Here is a 22750-nt window from a genome sequence, read left to right on the forward strand (position 1 = left end):
TGAAATCTACCTAAGGCTGCCATTTCTATCTCTCAGGTTTCCAGAAAGCTATTTACATAAGATACTCTGGCCAAACCACAGGAAATTATTATACTCTGCAATTTTCCCACCCTGTCTCCAACACTTGCCCTCTGACCAAGTCCCTACCCCACGTTCTGCCCTTCCCTGTAGGGAAGGAGTTGCGGATTTCATTTTATAGTGGATTGGCTGACGGGGTGGGGTGGGAAGGGGATATCAGAGAGGCTCCACCCATTTCACTGGAGGCCTGGAGGTGGGCGCTCTCCTTTTCTCTACCCGCCCCCCTGTACCTGCAAAGTGGGCTGGCCACGGAGGGAGGGCCCTGTCCCCTGTCCCTTTAAGGAGGAGGGCCGAGCGCAGGCGAGAGAGCTGGCGTTGCCCCTAGCCCGTCCGCACCCTCACCCCAGAGCAGCTGCAGCCACAGCTCCGGCCTCCCCGCGGTTAGCAGAGTCCGCTCCGGCCCCAAGAAGCGAGTCGCCACCATGGTGAAGATTGTGACGGTGAAGACCCAGGCGTACCCGGACCAGAAGCCGGGCACGAGCGGGCTGCGGAAGCGGGTGAAGGTGTTTCAGAGCAGCGCCAACTACGCGGAGAATTTCATCCAGAGTATCATCTCCACGGTGGAGCCGGCGCAGCGGCAGGAGGCCACCCTCGTGGTGGGCGGGGACGGCAGGTTCTACATGAAGGAGGCCATCCAGCTCATCGTGCGCATCGCCGCCGCCAACGGGGTAAGGGACGCGCCGGCTCCTCCGCGGCGTGCGCCAGGAGCGGGGCCGTGCGCGACGTGCCGCTGGAGTCGCCCGCCCGCCCCCTGCCGCGCTCGGCCCGGCCACTTCCGCGTGCCGCCCTAGTCTCCACCCAACTTCTTTGCTCTGGCTTTTCCTGGCCCGGAGGCCCCGCGGAGGTCGCGGGGTGCTGAAGGGTGGCCTCGGGGCTCCGCGGAGCTGCTTTGTCGACTCTCCGGGGACGGGCGAGCAGGGCTTGACCTTGGGAGGCCCGACCCTCCGCCTCTTGCCCCGCCCTTCTCTCGCCTCCTCCCTTCCCCACCCCTCCGGCTGAGGCCTCTGACATTTACATTAACCTTTCCTGTGGTTAAAGATACAGTTACAACTCTGAGTGCAGTCGCCTTCACCCGGAAAGGTTAGACGGCCTCTGCCTTGCTCAGAACCCCCTCCCATCCCTCCCAGTTGCTTGCTATTCTGGTCTGAGACTGGCGCTTCCCACTGGCTGGGAGCCCGACGCCGTGGGGCATGGTTGGCGGGAGCGCCCGCCCAGCTGGTGCGTGAGACCCGCAGGGCTGAGAAGAGGTTGCCAAGTCTTGCTCTCTCTCCACATCCTAGTTTGCGTTGGGACTGAGCTCCCGCCCTTCCACGGCCTGGTTGCTGGGACGCAGGCTTTTGAAAACGCTAGTCTTTGCCAGATGGTGCTTCTAGATCTGTTCGTCGAGGAGTTGGGGCTGAATTTTCATGAGAACAGAAACTGCATACCCAAGGGTGCTCTTATGCAAGCCTTCGTGGCTGGCCAGGAAATTAATGCAACCCCTTGGCTTGCCCCTCGCCGCACCCTCCCCACCAGCTAAGGAACGTTAACTGACTTCAGGGGCAGGTCCACCCGGATAGGTGAAACTCTGAAAGATTTTTTAGTAAACTTTATGAATGAAAAGGTGGATTTATAAAACAGGTAACTTGGAGCTGATTATTCATTCACTTTTATAAAACATCTTCTAACGAGTTTCTCTTTCTGTATTTAAAATAAGATTTGACTTATACCTAGCTTTTCTGGAACTCATTTCTTTTATTATGAATATTTATTATGAATACTTTTATTCATTTTAGTAATACTTTATCTTTAACATATAAGTGTCATTTTGCCACGCACCACGAAAAGCACTAAATGTGCAGTATCTCATTTATGCTGCAGCCTTATGAGGTCGATGCTATTATGGGCATCTTCAAGTTGCCAGTGAGAAAACTGAAGCCTGGGCAGGTTAAAGAGGAACTATAAAAGCAGCACCCAGAATCTAATATAGACCTACCAATTACAACTTCTGTGAAGGAAGGGACCCTTAAATCTATAAGGAACTATTATTCCCTAGTCTGTAAAATCTACACTGGGCCCCAATCTACATCTCCCTCCCTGAGTCAGGCATTTATAAGCATCGAGGAGAGAAAGTCCTCTGAATAGAATATGCTCTTGAGTTTTCAGACAACCACAAATTCCCTTAAGAGCAAAAATAGATGTTACCCAGTAGATCCCTTCATTTCCTTATCACCTGTGTTGAATATGTATTTCATTCATTCATTCATTCATTCATTCAAAAAGACTGAACCTATGCCATATACAGAAAATGTGTGGAATAAAAAGACAATTCAGACACAAGACTCGTACTTAAGGAGCTTACGTCATAGTGGGAATTTTTGAGGAAAGTTGTCCATTTGGGAGTAGTGTAGGATGGGAAAGAAAAATTTAGGCTGAGACCAAAAAAAAAAAAAAAATACATGTATGTTTTTAAAACCTCATCCCCTTTTAGCTACTGCTTTCTTGCGTTTCCCCTTTTTGGCCAATTGCCACCACTGATTTTTCACCCATTCACTTACCATCTCCTTGCAGTCTGGCTCCTTCTTCCTTCACCACTTGCCAAGGTTACTAATGACTTTCTGGTTGCTAAATCCATTGAATACTTTTTTTAAGGCCTTATTTGGCCTTCTTATTGCCTTTGGCATTGCTGGTTTTGCACTTTTTTTAAAAAAATAAGTTTTTATTAAGTTTATTTATTTTGAGAGAGAGAGAGAGAGAATATGCATGAGTTGGGGAGGTGCAGAGAGAAGTGGGGAGAGAGAGAATCCCAAGCAGGCTCCGCACTGTCAGCACAGAGCCTGACGTGGGTCTTGAACTCACAAACCACGAGTTCATGACCTGACCCGAAATCAGGAGCCGGATTCTCAACCGACTGCACCACCTAGGCATCCCTGGTTTTGCACTTTTAAAGTCCTCATTCCCTTGCCTTGATCACTCTCCTGATTCTACTCATACTTTTTGAGAGTTCCTTCATGACCTGCTTGCGCTGTGTACACCCTAGCTATTCCTAAGTTTTTGTCCTCAGCTGCTGCTCTCTGATTTTATTCTCTCTGTCTCTGTCTCTGTCTCTCTCCTCACCAGGGATGTAAATATATTCCTCCTGTCTTCTGGTGTGATTCAATTCAGATAACATCTTCAGAAAACTTTCCCCAACAACCTCTGTCTGCCACTTTCATCCCCCCCTATTAAGTGCTCCTTTCTTATAGATACTTCTAGAATAGATTAATGAAATCCCAGTGAAATTATCTTCACATGTGACACTCCCCTCTAGAGAGTAAACTTCTTTAAGATGGAGTCTGCTTTTATCTGTATCTGCAGATAGTGCAGATTTCAGTGAGTCCTGGTTTCAGTTGCCCTGAATTGTGAACAGTATGGAATATACTTCAAGTTAAGTGTATTCCAGCCCTTAAAGCCAATGTATAGTTGGTGAGCAATAAATTTATTCTCTTCAAACATTTATTATGTGCTTACTTTGTATCAGACATTGTGCTGAGTACTTGGGATAGAAAATATTCCTGTCCTCAGCAAAAACAGTATAAAAGGGGAGGTAGACAAGACTAAACAGAGCACAGTGCATTAGGTGTTACGATGGAGGTGTGTGCCAGGTACTGAAGGGGGAACAGCATGGAGGGCTGTACGGGTGTGCTGTCCTTTCTGAAAGTTCGTGTTAGGCCACTTCACCTGGATGAAAGACCTACCTTAATTACCTGCTTTTGCAAACGGCAAACCCAAAGCAATCTGAAGAGGACTTTTGCTCTTATGAAGAAAGGTGAAAACTGAAAGTAGAGGTCAGCATATGGTGTGCAGGGGGTCATTAGAGAGGTAGCAGGGACCCATCCCCAGCAGCAAGAGTGGCTCCACCAAGCGCTTTCCCCTACACTCAACGTCTGCCGCTATAGCTTTGAACTGTGTGAGCTTCTCTGCTTTATCTTGATTTATTCTGTGTATCCATTAGCAAGATGTGCCCTAAGGTATCAGAAAACACTAAGAGGTTTATTTCTGGAGTCTGAGAACACTGAAAGTGGTAGCTGAATTGAGGCTTAAAGTTGGAATTCCTAAGGTGGGTTTGTCAGGGGAAGAATACTAGACAGAAAAGAATAAAGATATAGGAGTTGGACACTGCTGGGCAAGTTAATTAACTTCTGATCCCCTTCCCCCCACTTTTCTGTAAAGGTTGGAAGCAATGAGACATACCCATAGAGGTTCTTGTGAGGATTAAATGAAATGAGTTTAAAAGTACCTGTAGTGTTGGGGCACCTGGGTGGCTTAGTCGGTTGAGCATCCGATTTTTGGTTCAGGTCATGATCTCGTGGTTCGTGAGTTCCAGCCCTGCATCAGCTCACTGCTGTCAGCACACAGCCCACTTCTGATTCCCTGTCCCCCTCTCTCTCTGCCACTCCCCTACTCACATTCGCTCTCAAAAATAAATAAAACATTTTTAAAAAATTAAAAAAAGTACCTGTAATCTCTTGTCACCTGGAAGCTGATTGACACTTTGGGGAAACCTTACGATGGGCCTGGGACAGGACTTTGTGTTATCAGTGTTCTGTTGATCTGGGGACACTAAGCTAATCAGGCCCAACCTGATGCAGATATTAACATCTCTTCCCCACCTTTCATAAATACTATCATTGTCCCCCACCTTCCTCTACCCTCAGTGGCCCCAACCAATATAGAGGGACTCCATGTTAGAAGCCAGTGGCATGCAAGTGGCAAAGACCTAACTCAGATTAGCACGGTGAGAAAGGAATTTACGGGCCTCTGTAACTGAGACGTCTTAAGAGATACCAGAGCAGACAACTCAGTTCAAACCACTCCTGGTCTCTAAAAATTGCTCTTGGGCCCAATGGTCTGCATGTGACCAGTATTAAGAATTGGGGAGAGTTCAAACTCCCAAGTAAATGAATGTTTGGATATTTTGTAAATTTTTTTTAATGTTTTATTTTTGAGAGAGAGAGAGAGAGAGACAATGCAAGCAGGGAAGGGGCAGAGAGAGAGGGAGACACAGAATCCAAAGCAGGCTCCACGCTCTGAGCTGTCAGCACAGAGCCCGACATGGGGCTTGAACTCACCTACCATGAGATCAGGATCTGAGCCGAAGTCAGATGCTTAACCGACTGAGCCACTCAGGCGCCCCAGAATGTTTGGATATTTTGAACGATACTTCATCATTATCTCCAGCAAAATAAAAAAATAAATAAATGCCTGCGTGGAAACTTGTGAGTAAGCTGGTTTTCTTTCATCAACCCACAGGGGTTCTTGTGTGTTGAATTCCTTTGTTTAATCTCCAGACTCCTTACTAGAATATATCTTTTTTAAAAATAGATAAAACAAAACATACAGGATTACAAAGGAATTATTATATTGAAATTCAATTATCAAAATATTAATCAAATTTGTGATGCAGCAAGATCTGTATGCTTCCTTACTGACACATTAAATAACAATATTTAGTGGGAAGTCTAATACTGTCTTACTTTAGAGTGGTGATAAGTGATATTTTGATACATCTGCAATCTCAGTAATTTTAGATAAGTATAATATGATATGAAAATATCTGTGATTTCTATTGATGATAAAGTCCCTGGTAGTATTTGTAATGGTAATAATAATAATAATTGTATGTTGCCCATATTCATAATTCAAGGAGATGCTAAATTTCATTTAGAGGTTAATGAAAATAAAGCTTTTGTTTGTTTTGCCATTCAAATTCAAGGACACCATTGAATTCTACCCAGGGATTTCTTCTAAGGATCCTGAGTTAAGAACCCCTGCACTAAATAAATGATCCTTTTTATTTTTAATGTTTATTTTTGAGAGAGACAGAGTATGAGAGGGGGAGGGGCAGAGAGAGAGAGGGAGAGACAGAATCCAAAGGAGGCTCCAGGTTCTGAGCTGTCAGCACAGAGCCTGATGCGGGGCTCAAACTCATGAACCGTGAGATCATGACCTGAGCCGAAGTCAGATGCTTAACTGACTGAGCCACCCAGGCGCCCCACAAATGATCTCTTTTTAGGGTCAGGTACTGCTTGCACCAAAATGGGCATCAAATACATGACATAGAGATTAAGGGTCTCAGGTTCTCAGATCAAACCAGTGGGGCTTTGAGAACTTTGTCTTAACTGGAGGAACTCCACTGTCTCCCATTTGGGATGAATCACCCTTTCCCGAACTTTCATGAGACCAGCTGTAAGCACGGGTAAAGGGACATGTTTCTAGATATAGTTCTGAGAAGGAAATGAAAGAATACTGGGGAGGAAGGGGGATGTTTTGGGACTCTGAGGTAACTGGTGTTAGGTACCTTTCCTTAAAATCTGATGTCCTAGGGCAAGGAAGACTTGGCAGAGAACCATCTTTGGGTCAATGTTTAATATGCTATGACTCCCATTAAAAAAAAAAAAAGTCCTTTAATTATGATGGCTTATGAATGATTGTTCTCCCCCTGTTCACACTTTGTTTATTTGAATTGGTATTAAATACCAAGATAAATGAGATACTGTCCTTTTCCATGCAGGAGTGGGGGAAATAAGACACAAGAAATACATATATGTGCAAAGAACAGAATTAGAAAAAGTGCTGAGTGCAGGTAAGGGAGAGAACATTCTGGACTGGGGAAAGAAATGGTGGAACTTGAATTGTGTCTTGAAGAGTGGATAGTGTGCGAACAGAAGAGGGGGGTGCATAGCCGAAAGAGCTAGCTAAGTAGAGGAATGGACAAGACTGTTTTATAGAGCCAGGCGCTTAGCCCTTACACAGCCTTTGTTATGAAAAATATTTTAAGCAATTTGTTCAGGAGCCTCTCTTTCTTGGCTTCACTGATCTAAGTCAGACTCTTTTCCCCTCTCACTCTGTGTTACACTGCACACTCCCACTGCTACTCAGAGTTGCACATTTGAGAAGGAGAGCCATCATAATTCAGCACACGCACTACACAGCATTGTGCCCTGTGGCTTTCTGCTTGGCTCATATCTGAAGTCTCTGTTAGAGTTCCCTATCAAGGCCTGGTGTCCCATCATCGCTCAGTTTTGGAGGCTCTGGAAGATGACATTTAACGGTGCCTTCCAAAGTGAATTTGATGTACACCAGTGGCCTGTATTTTAACTCAAATAATGTGTACAATTACATAGGTTCAACTTGTAACAGAAACTCAAACAGCAGTGGATGAAACAAAATGGAAGTTTCTCTGTCGTGGAATAGTCTAGGTCTAAGCACACCAGGACTAGTATGGTAGAGCCATGGGACCCAACTTCCTTCAATCATATGGCTCTGCCATCTTGAAGGTGTTGCCTTTGCCCACCTGGTTACAGGTGGCCCCCACACCCTTATCCACATTTCAGCCAGTGGGCACAGGAAAAAGGTGGAGCAAAGTGTTTTGTTTTGTTTTTTTTTCCTTCCCTTTAAACAATCTGGAAATTGCACACCTCACTCCTGCTCACAATCCATCGATTAGATTTTTCAGACAGGCCACACTTACCTGCAAGAAGGGCAAAAAGATGCAGACTTTATACTGGGAGCCATGTGGCCAGCTAAAAAGGGGTGGTTCTGTTATCTTAAGAAAGGAAGTTGCAAGTAGAAATCTCTGCCATGGGCCACTTCTTTGGGCATGCAGACAGCCATGCCCACTGTTCTTCCCGCCCATGAAGCACATCACTCTTCCTTGGGTGCGTCACCTCTAATTCCTTCCAATAAATATATAGAGTGATGTAGTTATAGAAGTAGAGCAATCGCCAGCCATAGTATTCACACTTTGCTGCTGGCTGGGAGTGCAGACTCCTTGGTCTGACAATAGAGTAGGTCCATAGGGAGCCCTGATTCTGCACTCCGGGAGGGATTTTCTTCCTTCCTTCCTTCCTTCCTTCTTTCCTTCCTTCCTTCCTTCCTTCCTTCCTTCCTTCCTTCCTTCCTTCCTTCCTTCCTTTTGTTTTTTCTTTCTTTTTCTTTCTTTCTTTCTTTCTTTCTTTCTTTCTTTCTTTCTTTCTTTCTTTCTTTCTTTCTTTCAGTTTATTTATTTATTTTGAGAGAGAGAGAGAGAATGAACAAGCGGGGAGGGATAGAGAGAGAGGGAGAATCCCAAGCAGGCTCTGAACTGTCAGCGTGAAGCCCAATGAGGGGCTTGAACTCATGAACTGTGAGATCATGGCCTGAGCCGAAGTCAAGGGTTGGACGCCTAACCACTGAGTCACCCAGGCGCCCACAGGAGGGACTCTCTTATTCTTTGTCCTCCATGCTCATTTATCCCTAGACCCTAGGCTATAGGTTCTGAGAGTTTGGGATCTGCACAGCTTTTGCATCCTGCTTTCTGCTGATAAAAGTTGGGGGGTGTAGGAAGGCAGGAGTTGCTTTTGCAGACCAAGTTAGTGTGGTTTGTTTCACTATATAATTACTTCAAAAGTTTATTAGGCTTCTTCTGGCCTCTTCTGATCAGTTCCATGTACTGATAACCACAGTGAAAATTCTCACGTAGATAGAATTTTAAGCCTGAAAACTTTGGCTTTTATTTTCTGGCCTCTGTGCTCTGTTCCTCCTCTGATGTCTCCATCATGATAGCCGCCTTGAGACAGGAAAAGCTAGGCTAAATAAGAAGGCGGTATCTTTAATTCAATCTTTGCTGGTGGGCCAGTTTTCATTGTCCAGCAGGGAATCCTGGGAAAGAGTTGAGTCCACAGACCTTTCCTCTACACCTACTGCTTCATGTATAAGCTGCATTAGCTGGGGAACATAGGTAGTGGTCATTTCAACTCTGTAAGGCTACAAATACTGGACTTGGACAACACAGTTTGCAGACCATAGTTAAAGAAAACATCCTTAGCAGAGCTATAACCTCCATTTTTGCCTGTGGACTAGCTAGTCTTTGCCTGAGCTCCTCTCTGTTGTGGCAAGAAGCAGCCAACAAATGCTCCTGTTCTGAATTCTCTCACCTGTTTGCCTGGGTTTGGTTGACCAGTGGTCTGCCTTCCAAGGTAGCAGTGATAATAGTTTTGCCATGGCATAAAAGGTATGCTGATGCTGCATATTTTAGATTCTGTTTTGGTACAGAATATCAGATTTTATCACTAGTTAACATATAGATTTGTCTGTGAAAACAAGTTACTTAAACAAAATAAAAGATCATAGTAATAGAATCCTTTCTGTAATAGACTGAGTGTGGACAGTCCTGGGCTGTTGTGGGTGGCTCTGTTTTGTAAAGGGTCCTCTATTTCTTTTCTTTTATTTCTCAGCCTCCCCTAGTGAATTGCCCTTATCTGCATGATCCAAGATGGCTTCCTACCACCATATGGTCATTCTGGGCAAGAGGAAGGGGAGGAAGTGGGAAGAAGGCACACTTTTTCTTTTTCTTCTTTTTCTTTTTAATTTTTTTTTTTTTTAATTTTTTTTCAACGTTTATTTATTTTTGGGACAGAGAGAGACAGAGCATGAACGGGCGAGGGGCAGAGAGAGAGGGAGACACAGAATCGGAAACAGGCTCCAGGCTCTGAGCCATCAGCCCAGAGCCCGACACGGGGCTCGAACTCCCGGACCGCGAGATCGTGACCTGGCTGAAGTCGGACGCTTAACCGACTGCGCCACCCAGGCGCCCCTCTTTTTAATTTTTAATGTTTATTTATTTTTGAGAGAGAGTCAGAGCATGAGCGGGGGAGGGTCAGAGAGAGAGGGAGACACAGAATCCAAAGCAGGCTCCAGGCTCTGAACTGTCAGCACAGAGCCCAGTGCAGGGCTTGAACCCACGAACTGTGAGGTCATGACCTGAGCTGAAGTCAGATGATTAACTGACTGAGCCACCCAGGTGCCCCAGGAAGGCACACTTTTCAAAGAGACTGCATATCTTCAATTTTATTCATGTCTTCTGCACCAAAACTTAGTCTAAGCCCTCTAACAGCAAGGGGGGCTGGGAAATACCCATGTTATTCTGGGTACTGTGTGTGAGGCTAACCATTGGGGGTGTCAAGCAAAATGAAAGGGATAATTGATATTGGGGGACACTCAATAGTCCTCACTGTCCTAAACATGCTTTCCAAATCTGGTGAAAACCATGCAGTCATTTTCAAGTGATAGAGATATAGAAGAAGACAGAAACTTAATTTTATATAGAGAACTAGATTTTTGGAAGAGAAGCTATCATTTATTCCAACCGCCATATTAGAAAGGAATCAAGGCACAAACATTCCTATCGTGAAGGACTTTTTAAATAAACTACCTTATTGAAATATTATTCACATATCACACAATTCACCCATTTAAAGTGTACAATTCAGTATCTTTTTTTTTGAGAGAGAGAAAGCATGAGCAAGGGAGGGGCAGAGAGAGAGAGAGAACGTGAGCAAGGAAGGGGCAGAGAGAGAGAGGGAGAGAGAATCCCAAGCACACTGCCAGGGCAGAGCCCAATGCAAGGCTCCATATCACAACCGTGAGATCATGACCTGAGCCGAAATCAAGATTTGGATGCTCAACTGACTGAGCTACCTAGGTACCCAAAGTGTACAATTCAATGTCTTTTTAAAATTTTTATTTATTTATTTATTTTTAGCATTTATTCATTTTTGAGAGACAGAGTGCGAGTTGGGGGGGGGGGGGAAGTAGAGAGAGATGGAGACACAGAATCCGAAGTAGGCTCCAGGCTCTGAACTGTTAGCACAGAGCCCGATGTGGGGCTTGAACTCACTGACTGCCAGATCATGACCTGAGCTGAAGTTGGATGCTTAACCGACTGAGCCACCCAGGTGCCCCAATGTCTTTTAATGTGTTTACAGAGTTATGCAACTATCACCATAATCTAATTTTAGACTATTTCCATGACCCTAAATGAAGCCCCTTGTGTTAGTAATCAGTCCCTCTTATTTCCCTATGTTTTTGGCCCTGACCAACCACTAGAAGTTTGGGTGGGTGGATTTTACACAGTCTAGTTTGGGTTGCTAGGCAGAAGAAGTTACATTTAGCAAGTGAAGCTCCAGGAACACAAGAAGCAAAGTCAAAGGATTTGTGTCAAGAATGGTGGAATTAGTGTCTCATGCTTCTGTGTGTGCTGTCCTGAGCACTGGAGACACAGAGTTGAAGAAGTCCCCTTTCTCAAAGAGCCTTTGATTGAATGGGGGAGGACTGATACAAAAAAAAAAGATAATCCTCCATGGATTTTTCTCAGCAGACTCCCTGTCCAAAGCAGACCAGGCTGTCAGTAAAAAGGAGGAGAAATTTCTCCAGGAGAATAGCTTCTTCATTTTCATGAGCGTAAGCAATCAGATTTCTTTTTTTGCAAACATATTTGAACTTATATATCCAAATTAGTATTGTACCCTACCAAATCACCACTCTGGGAACCGTACACTTATTCCAGTGATGCGTCTAGTGCTCAAAGCATTTTGAAACTCCTCTATGGGAATTATTTTTCAGCCAGTCGGTTTATGGGTCACCTAGGAAAACCAGTCACATTATTTTATAGTCATGCCTCATTTTTCACCTAAAGCGATGTAACAAGATTTGATCACCCACTTTATTCATTAGACATGGCTCCAACCAATTTTTGTCTCTTTTCAAAGTTCAAATCTACTCTCAGAGGATTAAATTTGTTATGACTGAAGACTTTCAAAGGAAGTGCCACAGACTGTTAAGACAGTTGCTGAGAGAGTTCCAGAAATGTTAGTGCAATGTGAGCACTGTTTGAATAAATATGTTGCTTCCCAAGATGATTGTTTTGAAGGAGATAACATTAATTTAAATGAAAATACTCTGGCATAACTGTTAAAAATGAGTTCCCATATTTTGTGCTGTTCAAGCATGCTGCCCTGTGGAGAGGGTCTTAGAAGATAGTTCATGCTGAGGAAGATTCTGGCATTATGCTTTCCTTCGGCAGATGCCTGCGGTGGCCTAGGGATATGGTTCTCTTCCATTCTGGTAGGCATCTAAACATGCTTTGGTCAGGCATTTAGAAATTGTGCACAATGAGAAGGTTTGTTAAAACACAAGTAGACCGAATGGCCCTGACCTAGGATGAGAGTCCTGTCAGCTCTAAGCCACAGAAACTAGAGACCTAGATGTTAAGATTGTGCCCGCCTGACTCCAAGAGGTCATCTCATGATTGCAAAGAGGCCAGAAAATGGAGCTGAGATGGCTTGACTGGGTGGGGATGGGGAAGGATCTTTTGCTTTAGTAATGAAACTATTATGTTACACTGCCTCATGGGGATGTTGAGAAATGCATTCTGTGAGCAGAATGAAATGAAGTATGTTTAAAAATGAAGTAAAAGGGAAATGAGTGTAGGAGACCCAAATGGAAATGGGAGTGAGGTTGGCACCTGTTACAAAAGCCAAACCTCCTCTCTGAGCTGGGCCACGTGGTTGGCCATAGTCAAATCTGTGAGAAAAACATGATCACACAGCTCGCCATAACCAGTTCCCCCATGTGTAGATTTGGTATAAAAAGAGTAATAATAATATCTGCCTGGAAACATTTATGTGAGGATGAAGCATAATTTGTGAAGCGCTTACATAGTGCCTGACATTGTCTTTGCTAAACAGAAGACTTGGGTGATTCTAATGATTGTTATGATTATCCCAAACGCTGAGCCCATTTGGGCGCAGAGGGGAGGTCTTCTGTGTCTGCCACCATACCCACCACATAGATGTCTTATTCGCTCTCTATCCATACACTATCCCTTGAGTTTGATCTGTGAGGCAGAGGTTCACAGTGGCTGTGACTCTCCCTCACAGGCTCCACAGGCTCATTGATTTGGGGCCTTTACCTTTTTGAAGTCCTGAGCCAGCAGTGGGTAGTTGAAGATGGTGATCGTAGGGTGGACCTGTGGAATAGTTATCTGGCCCAGGCTAATGTCATGCTGCTGATGAGATGCTGCAAGAAATGTATGCTGGCATTGCTGTGTGCTGCCTATATATGCCGGACTGTATGGATTTGTTCAACAAACATTGTTGAGCCCTCTCTAGGTGTAGGCACTGTGTGAGATGGTTGGGGGTACAAAGGTGAATAAGACAGAGTCTTTATTCTCAGGATACTCATGTAAGTAGAGCAACATCCATAGGTAGTTAACAAAAATATGGTGCAAATGCTAGTATGTTGGTTTCCTATGGCTGCTGACAGTTGACTATAAACTGGGGGGCTGAAAGCAACAGAAATTTATTTTTTTCCTAATTCTGGAGACCAAAAGTGTGAACTCAAGGTGTTGGCTGGTCTTTGCTTTCTCTGAAGGCCCCAGGGGAGGAATACTTCCTTGCCTCTTGCAGCTCTTGGTGGTTCCACGTGTTCTATGCTCATGGCTGCATGAGCCTTCACGTGGCCTTCTCTGTGTCTGTCTTCTCTTCTGTCTCTTTTAAGGGTACTTGTTACTGGATTTAGGGCCAACTCAGATAATCTCTGATGATTTCAAATCTTGATGATTTCATATCGAGATCTTTAATTAATATGCAAAGACCCTTTTATCAAACAAGTTTGCATTCACAGGTTCTGGGTGGACATATCTTTGCAGGGAGAGGGTGGAAGTAGTTACCATTCAACCTGCGTCAGCTGGAGGAGAGAAGTTCGGGAAATCATGAGAGCACAGAGGAGAGCAACCAGCCCCACCTGGAGGGGGACGGGGAGAACCAGGCTGTCTTCTCCCCAATGAGATGATTTTTGGGGCAAGTATGGAAACATGAGGGAGGCCTTATCTGAGAGTAAAGTAAGGGCAGAGGCAGAGAGCAGTCATTGGTTTAGTGGATGTGGCTAATTTGTTGTCCTAGTTTAAAAAGTATACTACTGGGGCGCCTGGGTGGCTCAGTCAGTTAAGCGTCCGACTTCAGCTCAGGTCAAGATCTCGCGGTCTGTGAGTTCGAGCCCCACGTCGGGCTCTGGGCTGATGGCTCAGAGCCTGGAGCCTGCTTCTGATTCTGTGTCTCCCTCTCTCTCTGTCCCTTCCCCGTTCATGCTCTGTCTCTCTCTGTCTCAAAAATAAATAAACATTAAAAAAAATTAAAAAAATAAAAATAAAATGAAAAGTATACTACTGGTAATAGTTGTTGAGAAGATTCCAGAGCTCCATAATCCAAGGTGCTTTGTAGACTTCTGACCTAATGCCAGATGGGAGACAGGCCATGTGGTGGCTCCCAGAATCTTACCAAACAACTTTAGTGCATAGTAGTGGGTTGGAATTGAAAATTTGGGTTCAGATCTCAGTTGTACAACTTACTGTACAATATCATGCAGTCTGCCTAACTACTGTAAAGCTCAGTTTTCTCATTTGTGAAATGGGATTCATTCTAATATCTGTCCTATCGGAGAGTTTTATAAGAATTAAATTAAGTAACAGGCACACAAAGGTTTTGGGAATGGTTAAGATGTGAGCCAAATGTGTGTTATTATGGTTGTTTTGAAATCCACTGTTATTTCAGGAAAGTCACCCCCCTGGACTAATGTAAGCCTCCTGCCAAAACAAATCTCAATATGCAATGTTATCTAGCATCTCTCAAAGTCCAAAACCTAGATGTGCTAAAGGATAACCAGAGAGTAAAGATCTCATGCCATTCTGAGGATCTTAGTGGGATATCAAAATGACCCCTTGTACATTAGAATTTTGTGGCAGTATAGCTTTTCATGTCAGATAGATTGAATTTGATTCTTGGATGTTATTTATTAGCAGTTTAATCTTGGGCAAACTGCTTGAACTTTTTTTTTTTTTTTTTGCTCATGTATAAAATTAAAATAATGTCATAGAGGTGTGTTTAGGAAATAATAAGATATACGTAGGAAGTCACGTAGCATAAAGCCTCACATCATACTCATGATAAGCACATTGCTAGTGGGGATTCTGATCAGAAATACAGATACTTTAAACTTTTCTTTGTTAATGGTCCCCAGCCAGCTCCCACCTTTCAGTTTTACTTCTTAGCTTTGTCGATGACCTATCAAGATGCTCCACACCCGCTGGCCAATAAATTTCAGAACTGAAATGTCTTTTCTTACAGAGAATGTTTCATGCCCAGGGCATGGGGTGGGGGATCTGTTCTACATAACTTTAGGCTTTTAGAAATATGTTATCAGCTTCATACTTAGTTATCTCATATCAAAAGAACACAGAAGCCAGCCCAAATAACACAAATAGCCCGAATAACCCAAGTAACCCCAAATAAGTAAAACTGTCCCTGAGTAGCTTAAGTGCTAGGCTCAGTGTTCGGTGTTTGCACCAGATCTGCTACCCATGAGGGTTTTAGCGTCGCAGTTCTAGTAAGTGGTTGGGTCTGCTTGCTCAAGCAGCCTCTTTTGAATATTTGAGGGGTTGCGTTCTGTCCCTCAGACATTTGCTGAACATTTTGTCGTTGCTCAGTATCCTGCTGTGCATTTGGGACATGCACAGGTGCATTGAGACAGTCTCTGGCACCCCGCAGAGCTCATCATCCAATGGGCATTACCATACAGTGTGACAAGTGCCTCCTCAGGGTGTCATTGGGAGTCCTTGGGAGAGGGGCGCGGAGAAGTGGTCAGAGGAAGCCTCCAAGGGGAGATGTATTCGAGCCAAGTCTTGAAGGATGATGAAAAGGAAGCCAGGAAAAAGTGAAGGCATTCTGCATGGAAGGAGTATGGGCAAAACAAGGAGGCCATTGTGAGAAGTAAGCCCACAGGCTTAGACTTTAAAATAGAAGTCTTTGTGACTCCTGTACTGCAGAAAGGGAGGAGGGTGGCAAGGTGGCCAGTGGTGAATTAAGGACCACATGGATCCTTAACCCCTGATGCTTTCTTTTACACGCTGGCCAACCTAAGATACAGTCTAAGAATTATCTTGTGAGTCTGGTAGGAAGGGAGAATCATGGAGACTTAGGTTAGCAAACCTAAAAAGCTATTTGTTTATTTATTTATTTTAATTTTTTTTAAACGTTCATTCATTTTTAGATAGAGACAGAGTATGAGTGGGGGAGGGGCAGAGAGAGAGAGGGCGACACAGAATCCGAAGCAGGCTCCAGGCTCTGAACTGACAGCACAGAGCCCAACGTGGGGCTTGAACTCACGGACTGTGAGATCATGACCTGAGCTGAAGTTGGACGCTTAACCGACTGAGCCACCCAGGCGCCCCTAAAAAGGTGTTTATGAGGAGGACTGGGCCACAGTATTTGTCCAGTAACACGTCAGAGCTCTGTTTGCTGACTGTCTTTAACCACCAGAATATAAGGCATACAGCAGTCTGTATGTGACCCAATGTTTTCATCAGGGCAAGTCTTTTTTTTTTTTTTCAACGTTTATTTATTTTTGGAACAGAGAGAGACAGAGCATGAACGGGGGAGGGGCAGAGAGAGAGGGAGACACAGAATCAGAAACAGGCTCCAGTCTCCGAGCCATCAGCCCAGAGCCTGACGCGGGGCTCGAACTCACGGACCGCGAGATCGTGACCTGGCTGAAGTCGGACGCTTAACCGACTGTGCCACCCAGGCGCCCCAAGGGCAAGTCTTTTAACTTGGGTTGGTTGATCTAAATCCATATCATAGAATGTATGATGCACAGTTCACTCAGTTAAATCACACATTTACAGACAACAAAAATTTACCAAAGAAATTAGACCTGCACTGTAGCTACACTGTTTCCTATAGATTTCACCCTGATATTAGTGAAGGGGTGGGGTGGGCCATGACCCTCTTTTTCTCTTGTTAGCTTTAGTCTCTGTCTCTCTCTTACCACTTTCCTAGCCTACACTGAAGTTTGCTTCCAGGAATGAGCACCTCTCTTTCTGCCTGTAATTAGACGGGGCTCCTCTTGGAAGAAGCCCAAACATTGGGCCTCAACCACCCAGGCTAACTAGCTCTACTTCCTTCACTATTGCAGTTTCTAGCTCTGTTCCTAATTGTTATTGCACAAGTCTGTGTGCTGTAGAAATTACCTAAGATGCCAGTACGTAGGCAGAGTGTGCTCTGTTGTGGATGCCTTGTGGTTTGGGAAGTTGTCTGATGCTGGGAGTAATTTTATAGTTGAGGTTGGTCTTAGGACAGGAGACCATGTACTGGGTGACTGACTGCCCGGAAAAGCTCACCTCTGTCCTCAGAAACTCTAGTCAGAGAGGTCGCAGGATGCTCTTCCTTTGACAGTTCAGCCAGCAAATATTTAAGCTGCTGTCTGCTCCACTTTATTCCAGGTACCAAAGTTACAAAATGTGCTGTCCTTTTCCTCATCACTGAGCAGGGGAGCAGGCTTATTTGTATATTCCAAGCCATGGTACATACCGTGTTATTTAGTGGTAAGAATCAAACACTTTGGGGCAGTGTGGGGAGAGGTCTCTCCAAGGGCCTCTGGCTCAGACCAGCCGCTCTGATGCAGAGGGATCAGCTGTCCCTGGACCTGGGCTTGCCTTTTTTTGTTTGTTTTTAATTATATTTATTTGTATTTTAAAAAATTTATATTAGTTTCCTCGGGCTGCTGTAACAAAATACCACAAATGGTGTGACTTCAAACAGCAGAAATTTGTTTTCTCACAGTTCTGAAGGCTTACAAGTCCGAAATCAAGGCATCACAAGGCCATGCTCCTTCCAAGAATCCTCTCCTGCCTCTTCCACCTTCTGGTGGTGGCCGCAGTCACTGGTACAACCCAGCTCGTCTCTGCCTCTGTCTTCACGTAGCTTTCTTCCCCCTGTGTCTCTGTCCCCAAATCTCCCTCTTACAGAGATACCAGTCACTGGATTTAGGGCCTACTGTAATCCAGTATGACCTCATTTTAATGTGATCACATCTTCAAAGACCGTTTTTTTTTTTTTTCAAATAAGGTCACATTCACAGGCATCTGGGGTTAGGATTTCAACGTAGCTTTTTTTTTTTGGTGGAGTTTTCAACCTACAACCTACAACCTGTGCTCTGCCTACCAAGTGCAAGTGGGTTGTGCAGTCCACTAAAGCTCATATACTTTGCAGTTGGGCAGTATCCCTTTGACAGTCACCTGGGATCTATTTCCTTTTCATTTTCTACAAGTTCAAATGTGTTTGGTTACCCAAAGGAAACAAACAGCTAAAGCGTCAGCTTTGGCATTAAAGCTGGCATTGAAATCTGCCTTCCCAATTTATTAGTTGCAAGATGTGGAGTAAGTCATTTCACTTCTCCAAGCCTCAGTTTCCTCATCTGTAAAAGGGAAACAGTGAGATTCCCTGCATTGCAAGGTTGTTATTGAGCCTGCATGAGAACCTACATGTAGTGCTCTGCACTGTGCTATAAGCTCTTTGTACGTTCTCATTTAATCTTTTCAACAATTTTTTTTTTAGTTTATTTATTTTGAGAGAGAGAGAGAGAGAGAGAGAGAGCGCTCACGAGCAGGGGAGGGGCAGAGAGAGAGAGAGAGAGTAAAGACAGAGAATTCCAAGCAAGCTCCGCACTGTTAGCACAGAGCCAGACTTGGGACTCGAACTCACGAACAGGGAGATCATGACCTGAGATGAAACCAAGAATCAGATGTCTAACTGACTGAGCCATCCAGTCACCCCAATCTTTTCAATAACTCTTTTTAAAAATTTTTTTTAATGTTTCATTATTATTTATTTTTGAGAGAGTGATAGGCAGAGTGCGAGTTGGGGAGGGGCAGAGAAAGAGGGAGACACAAAATCCGAAACAGAGTCCAGGCTCTGAGCTGGCATCACAGAGCCATCACAGGGTTCAAACCCATGAACTGCTAGATCATGACCTGAGCCAAAGTCCTATGCTCAACTGACTGAGCCACCCAGGTGCCCCCTTTTCAACAACTCTTGGTATTTATATCCCTGTTTCACAGGTGAGGAAATAAAGGATAAGTGATATGCCCAAGATCACTAACATACTAAAAATTATCAAGAGTTGGGATTCAAACCCAGATTTCCACTATGCCATATTCCTCAAGGTAGACATTTAAAAAAAACTTTTATTTATTTTTGAGAGAGAGAGAGAGAGAGAGCAGGGGAGGGGCAGAGAGAGAGCAGGAGACAGAGGATTCAAAGCAGGCTCTGTGCTGACAGCAGAGAGCCCGATGCGGGGCTAGAACCCATGAACGATGAGATCATGATCTGAGCCAAGTTGGACACTTAACTGACTGAGCCACCCAGGCGCCCTGGTAGACATTTTTAATAGAGTTATCTACAGCTGTAGTCTGAGGGTTCCCAAACTTTTTTATGTTGTAGTCCAACTTTTTATTTCTCTGAAGCCTGTTTGCACTTAAGCCATAAGGGCAGGAGAGAGTACCTTGCTGCCCCCTTGAGATGCTGTTCATCCCAGGAATTCCTATAAATGTTCAGAGGGGAGAAAATACCCATAGTTCTTTAGATCGCTGTTTACAAAGCTATTATTTATTGAGTACTTACCATTTACATGGCCACATATTACAGTGAGAGGCAGCACAGCATGATGGTTGAGTGTGGGCTCTAGAGCCAGATTGTCTGGGTTTAAGACCCATCTCCACAATTTCCCAGTTGTTTGGCCTTGGGCAGATGATAAATCTGTGTCCTCTGTGTCCATGTCCGTAAGATACGGGCTGAGAATGACAGCCTTGATCTTACAGTGTTGTTGTGAACATCTCATGAGTTAATGCTTGTAAAGCACTTGGAACACTGCCCAGCACACCGACCTACTGTGATTATTTCCTATATACAACAACCTTTAAAGCAGGTGTCATTGTCTCTATTTTACAAATAAGAAAACTGAGCCCAGAAAGACCATACATAGCCAGAACGTGGCAAAGGCAGGATTCACACCCAGGCCTGTCTGACTCCAAAGCCCTAGAGCAGGGGCTATAAATTCCCCTTCCATCACCTTTTCCCTGGCCCTTATACATATTCACTACCCAGACCCCCCTATAGCATTAATTTTTTCCTGCCTGGTCTCCCTTGCTCTAGATATCAGAGGCTGTATTAGAAGGATGTGATCAGCCCTTATCAATAGGTCTTTCTATTTTTGGTAGCTTAGATAGCATTTATTGAGTGGCTACTGTATTGCCAGGCAATTGTGGTAAACGCTTTACATGCCTTTTCTCACATACTTTGAGAACCTTTAAAGGAAGTTTTACTATCCCCATTTTACAGAAACTTAGGCTCACAAAGATTCCACAGAAAAATTCATCCACTTTTTGTGGTCATCTCCATTTACTTCCTTTACAGCTGGACATCCTCGTTTCGCCAGGCCATGTAATTGGAAAAAACCTTAATGAGACCGAGAACAACCTCACCATACCCTTCTTAAAAGTCCAGAAATTCCACCACGTTTTAGTTATTTCGTAGAGGGCCAACCACTGTCTGCCACAAAACTCCAGGGCGCATGATTCCCATTATATTTGAGGAGAATGGGGTCCCCTAGACTTGTGCGATGCTGCTGGGCCAGCTAGTGCGCCCCCTTGTGAGGTCATGAGAAATCTTGCATGTTTTTCCATTTTCCACCACAAGAGGGAAACACACAACCATGAATGAATTTGAAAATAAAGCAGTTCTTTAGATTGACTTTTTAAATTGATTAATTTTTAATTTTTTTTTTAAACCAAGGGGTTTTCATAAATAGTTTCTGGTAATATCCAGAATATGGAAAGATACTCTTTTAGCTCCAAATGAATACTCTTAAGGGAGTTAAATGAAAATTTTCTTGAGGGTGTTCCAAAAAGGAAATAAAAGATACATATAAAAATTTTATATGAGCCATATAAATGGCCTCTTTTATAGGTCAAAATGGTTGAATACTGGTAATTTCTAATAAAACAGGAGCCCTCTTTACAGTGCAGTATATAGTAAGTAATATGTAGGAAGCCCTGTGCAACTTCAAAGGTTGTTTTTAGGTTTAATCATATGAATTAAGGATGGCATTTGTGGAGGTAGGGAATGCCTTTCTTATATTCTCTTTCTCCTTCAGGAGCTCATAAATCCCTCTTGAGCTCCCAGATTATCACTCATTAGTCCATTTTTTAATTTTAATTTTTTAATTTTTAATTTTTAAAAATATTTATTTTGAGAGAGAGAGAGAGAGAGAGAGAGGGCATGAGCGGGGGAGGGGCAGAGAGAGAAGGGGACAGAGGATCTGAAATGGCCACACGGATAACAGTGAGGCCAATGTGGGGCTCAAGCTCATGAATGGTGAGATCATGACCTGAGCTGAAGTTGGATGCTCAACCGACCAAGCCACGCAGGTGCCCCATCTTACTCCCCTTTTTTTTTTTTAATTTTTTTTCTTAATGTTTTATTTATTTTTGAGACAGAGAGAGACAGAGCATGAGCAGGGAAGGGGCAGAGAGAGAGGGAGACACAGAATCGGAAGCAGGCTCCAGGCTCTGAGCCATCAGCACAGAGCTCGATATGGGGCTCGAACTCACAGACTGTGAGATCATGACCTGAGCCGAAGTTGGACGCTCAATTGACTGAGCCACCCAGGCGCCCCTTACTCCCTTTTTTAAAAAAAAACAATCTGTTGATTTATCTATCTCTCTCTTTAGACCAAAAGTTTTTTAATGACTGGAGTCTGTCCTCCCGTGGTGCACAATGTTTGATAAAATGAATGGAGCAAGTCAGTTTTATAGTAGATATTGGATACGTGGGTGAATAAACGGATGACAGACAGATGCTAAAAGATGTGTACGCTCTGATGCAGTGGTTTTGTTCGTTTTTGATGTCAAAATATGCTTCAGGAGTCTTTTTTGAACCTGAGATTCTGTACAGCTTTGAGCCACATGTCCCTTGGAATTCTTCAGACCTTGTACCTTCTTTATAGTTTAATGTAATTTCTCCATTTCTTTAAAGGACATTTCCTAACTCTGTTAAAACACTATACCCATTGATAGGTATGAAACACTGCTACATAGTTTCAGATGGGTTTGGGGCAGTAAAAAAAGCTAACCCTTATGTAGGGCTCACCACAGCCATGCTAAGTTCTTTACATTTATTAAGTCATTGTATCTTTATGCAAAAACCATGCAGTATATACTAGTTTTTCTTTATTTTTTAAACTCTCTTTAAAGGATGAATTGTTTAAATTTGTTTTAATGTTTATTTATTTTTGAGAGAGAAACAGAGCGTGAGGGAGAGAGGGGCAGAGAGAGAGGGAGACACAGAATCTGAAGCAGGCTCCAAGCTCTGAGCTGTCAGCACAGAGCCCGGTGCAGGGCTTGAACTCATAGACTGCAAGATCATGACCCAAACTGAAGTTGGATGCTTAATTGACTGAGCCACCCAAGTGCCCCAAGGATACATTGTTTAAATTGATGTATAATTCCCAGGTTTTGGCGCGCACACACACACACACACACACACACACACACACACACATTGATGTATAGTTGACCTGTAATATCATATTGCTTGTAGATGTACAAGGTAATGATTCGATATTTGTATATATTGCAAAACGATCACAGTAAGTCTAAGTAAGTACTATTTACAGTCCCTATTTTAAATATGAGAAGGTGGGGCACCAAGAACTTAGGTATTTTGCCCAACGTTCACCCTAATAGTAAATGATATTCTGTCTCCTTACTGTTGACTGAGGTTGCTCAAAGGGAGAAAGAGAGGGGGGCACCTGGGTGGCTCAGTCGGTTGAGCGTCCGACTTCGGCTCAGGTCATGATCTCATGGTTTGTGGGTTTGAGCCCCGCCTCGGGCTCTGCGCTAACAGCTTAGAGCCTGGAGCCTGCTTCAGATTCTGTGGCTCCCTCTCTCTCTTCCCCTTCCCTGCTTGCACTGTGTCTCTCTCTTTCAAAAGTACACTTG

The 22750-nt window shown here is 44.0% G+C and overlaps 1 protein-coding gene across 1 annotated transcript in view; it reads left to right on the forward strand.

Moving 5' to 3' along the window:
- The first annotated feature begins 290 nt into the window (after positions 1–290).
- The window catches only part of PGM1 (phosphoglucomutase 1), a 63887-nt gene continuing 41427 nt past the window's right edge, over positions 291–22750 (forward strand). The window contains exon 1 of the mRNA XM_086717191.1: positions 291–746. Coding sequence (XP_086573317.1) covers positions 501–746 — 246 coding nt within the window. The 5' untranslated portion in view covers positions 291–500. The remainder of the gene's footprint in view (positions 747–22750) is intronic.

The sequence above is a fragment of the Puma concolor genome, chromosome C1 (genome assembly GCF_028749965.1).
Source record: "Puma concolor isolate L17-30 chromosome C1, mPumCon1.1.hap2, whole genome shotgun sequence".
Lineage (NCBI taxonomy): Eukaryota > Metazoa > Chordata > Mammalia > Carnivora > Felidae > Puma > Puma concolor.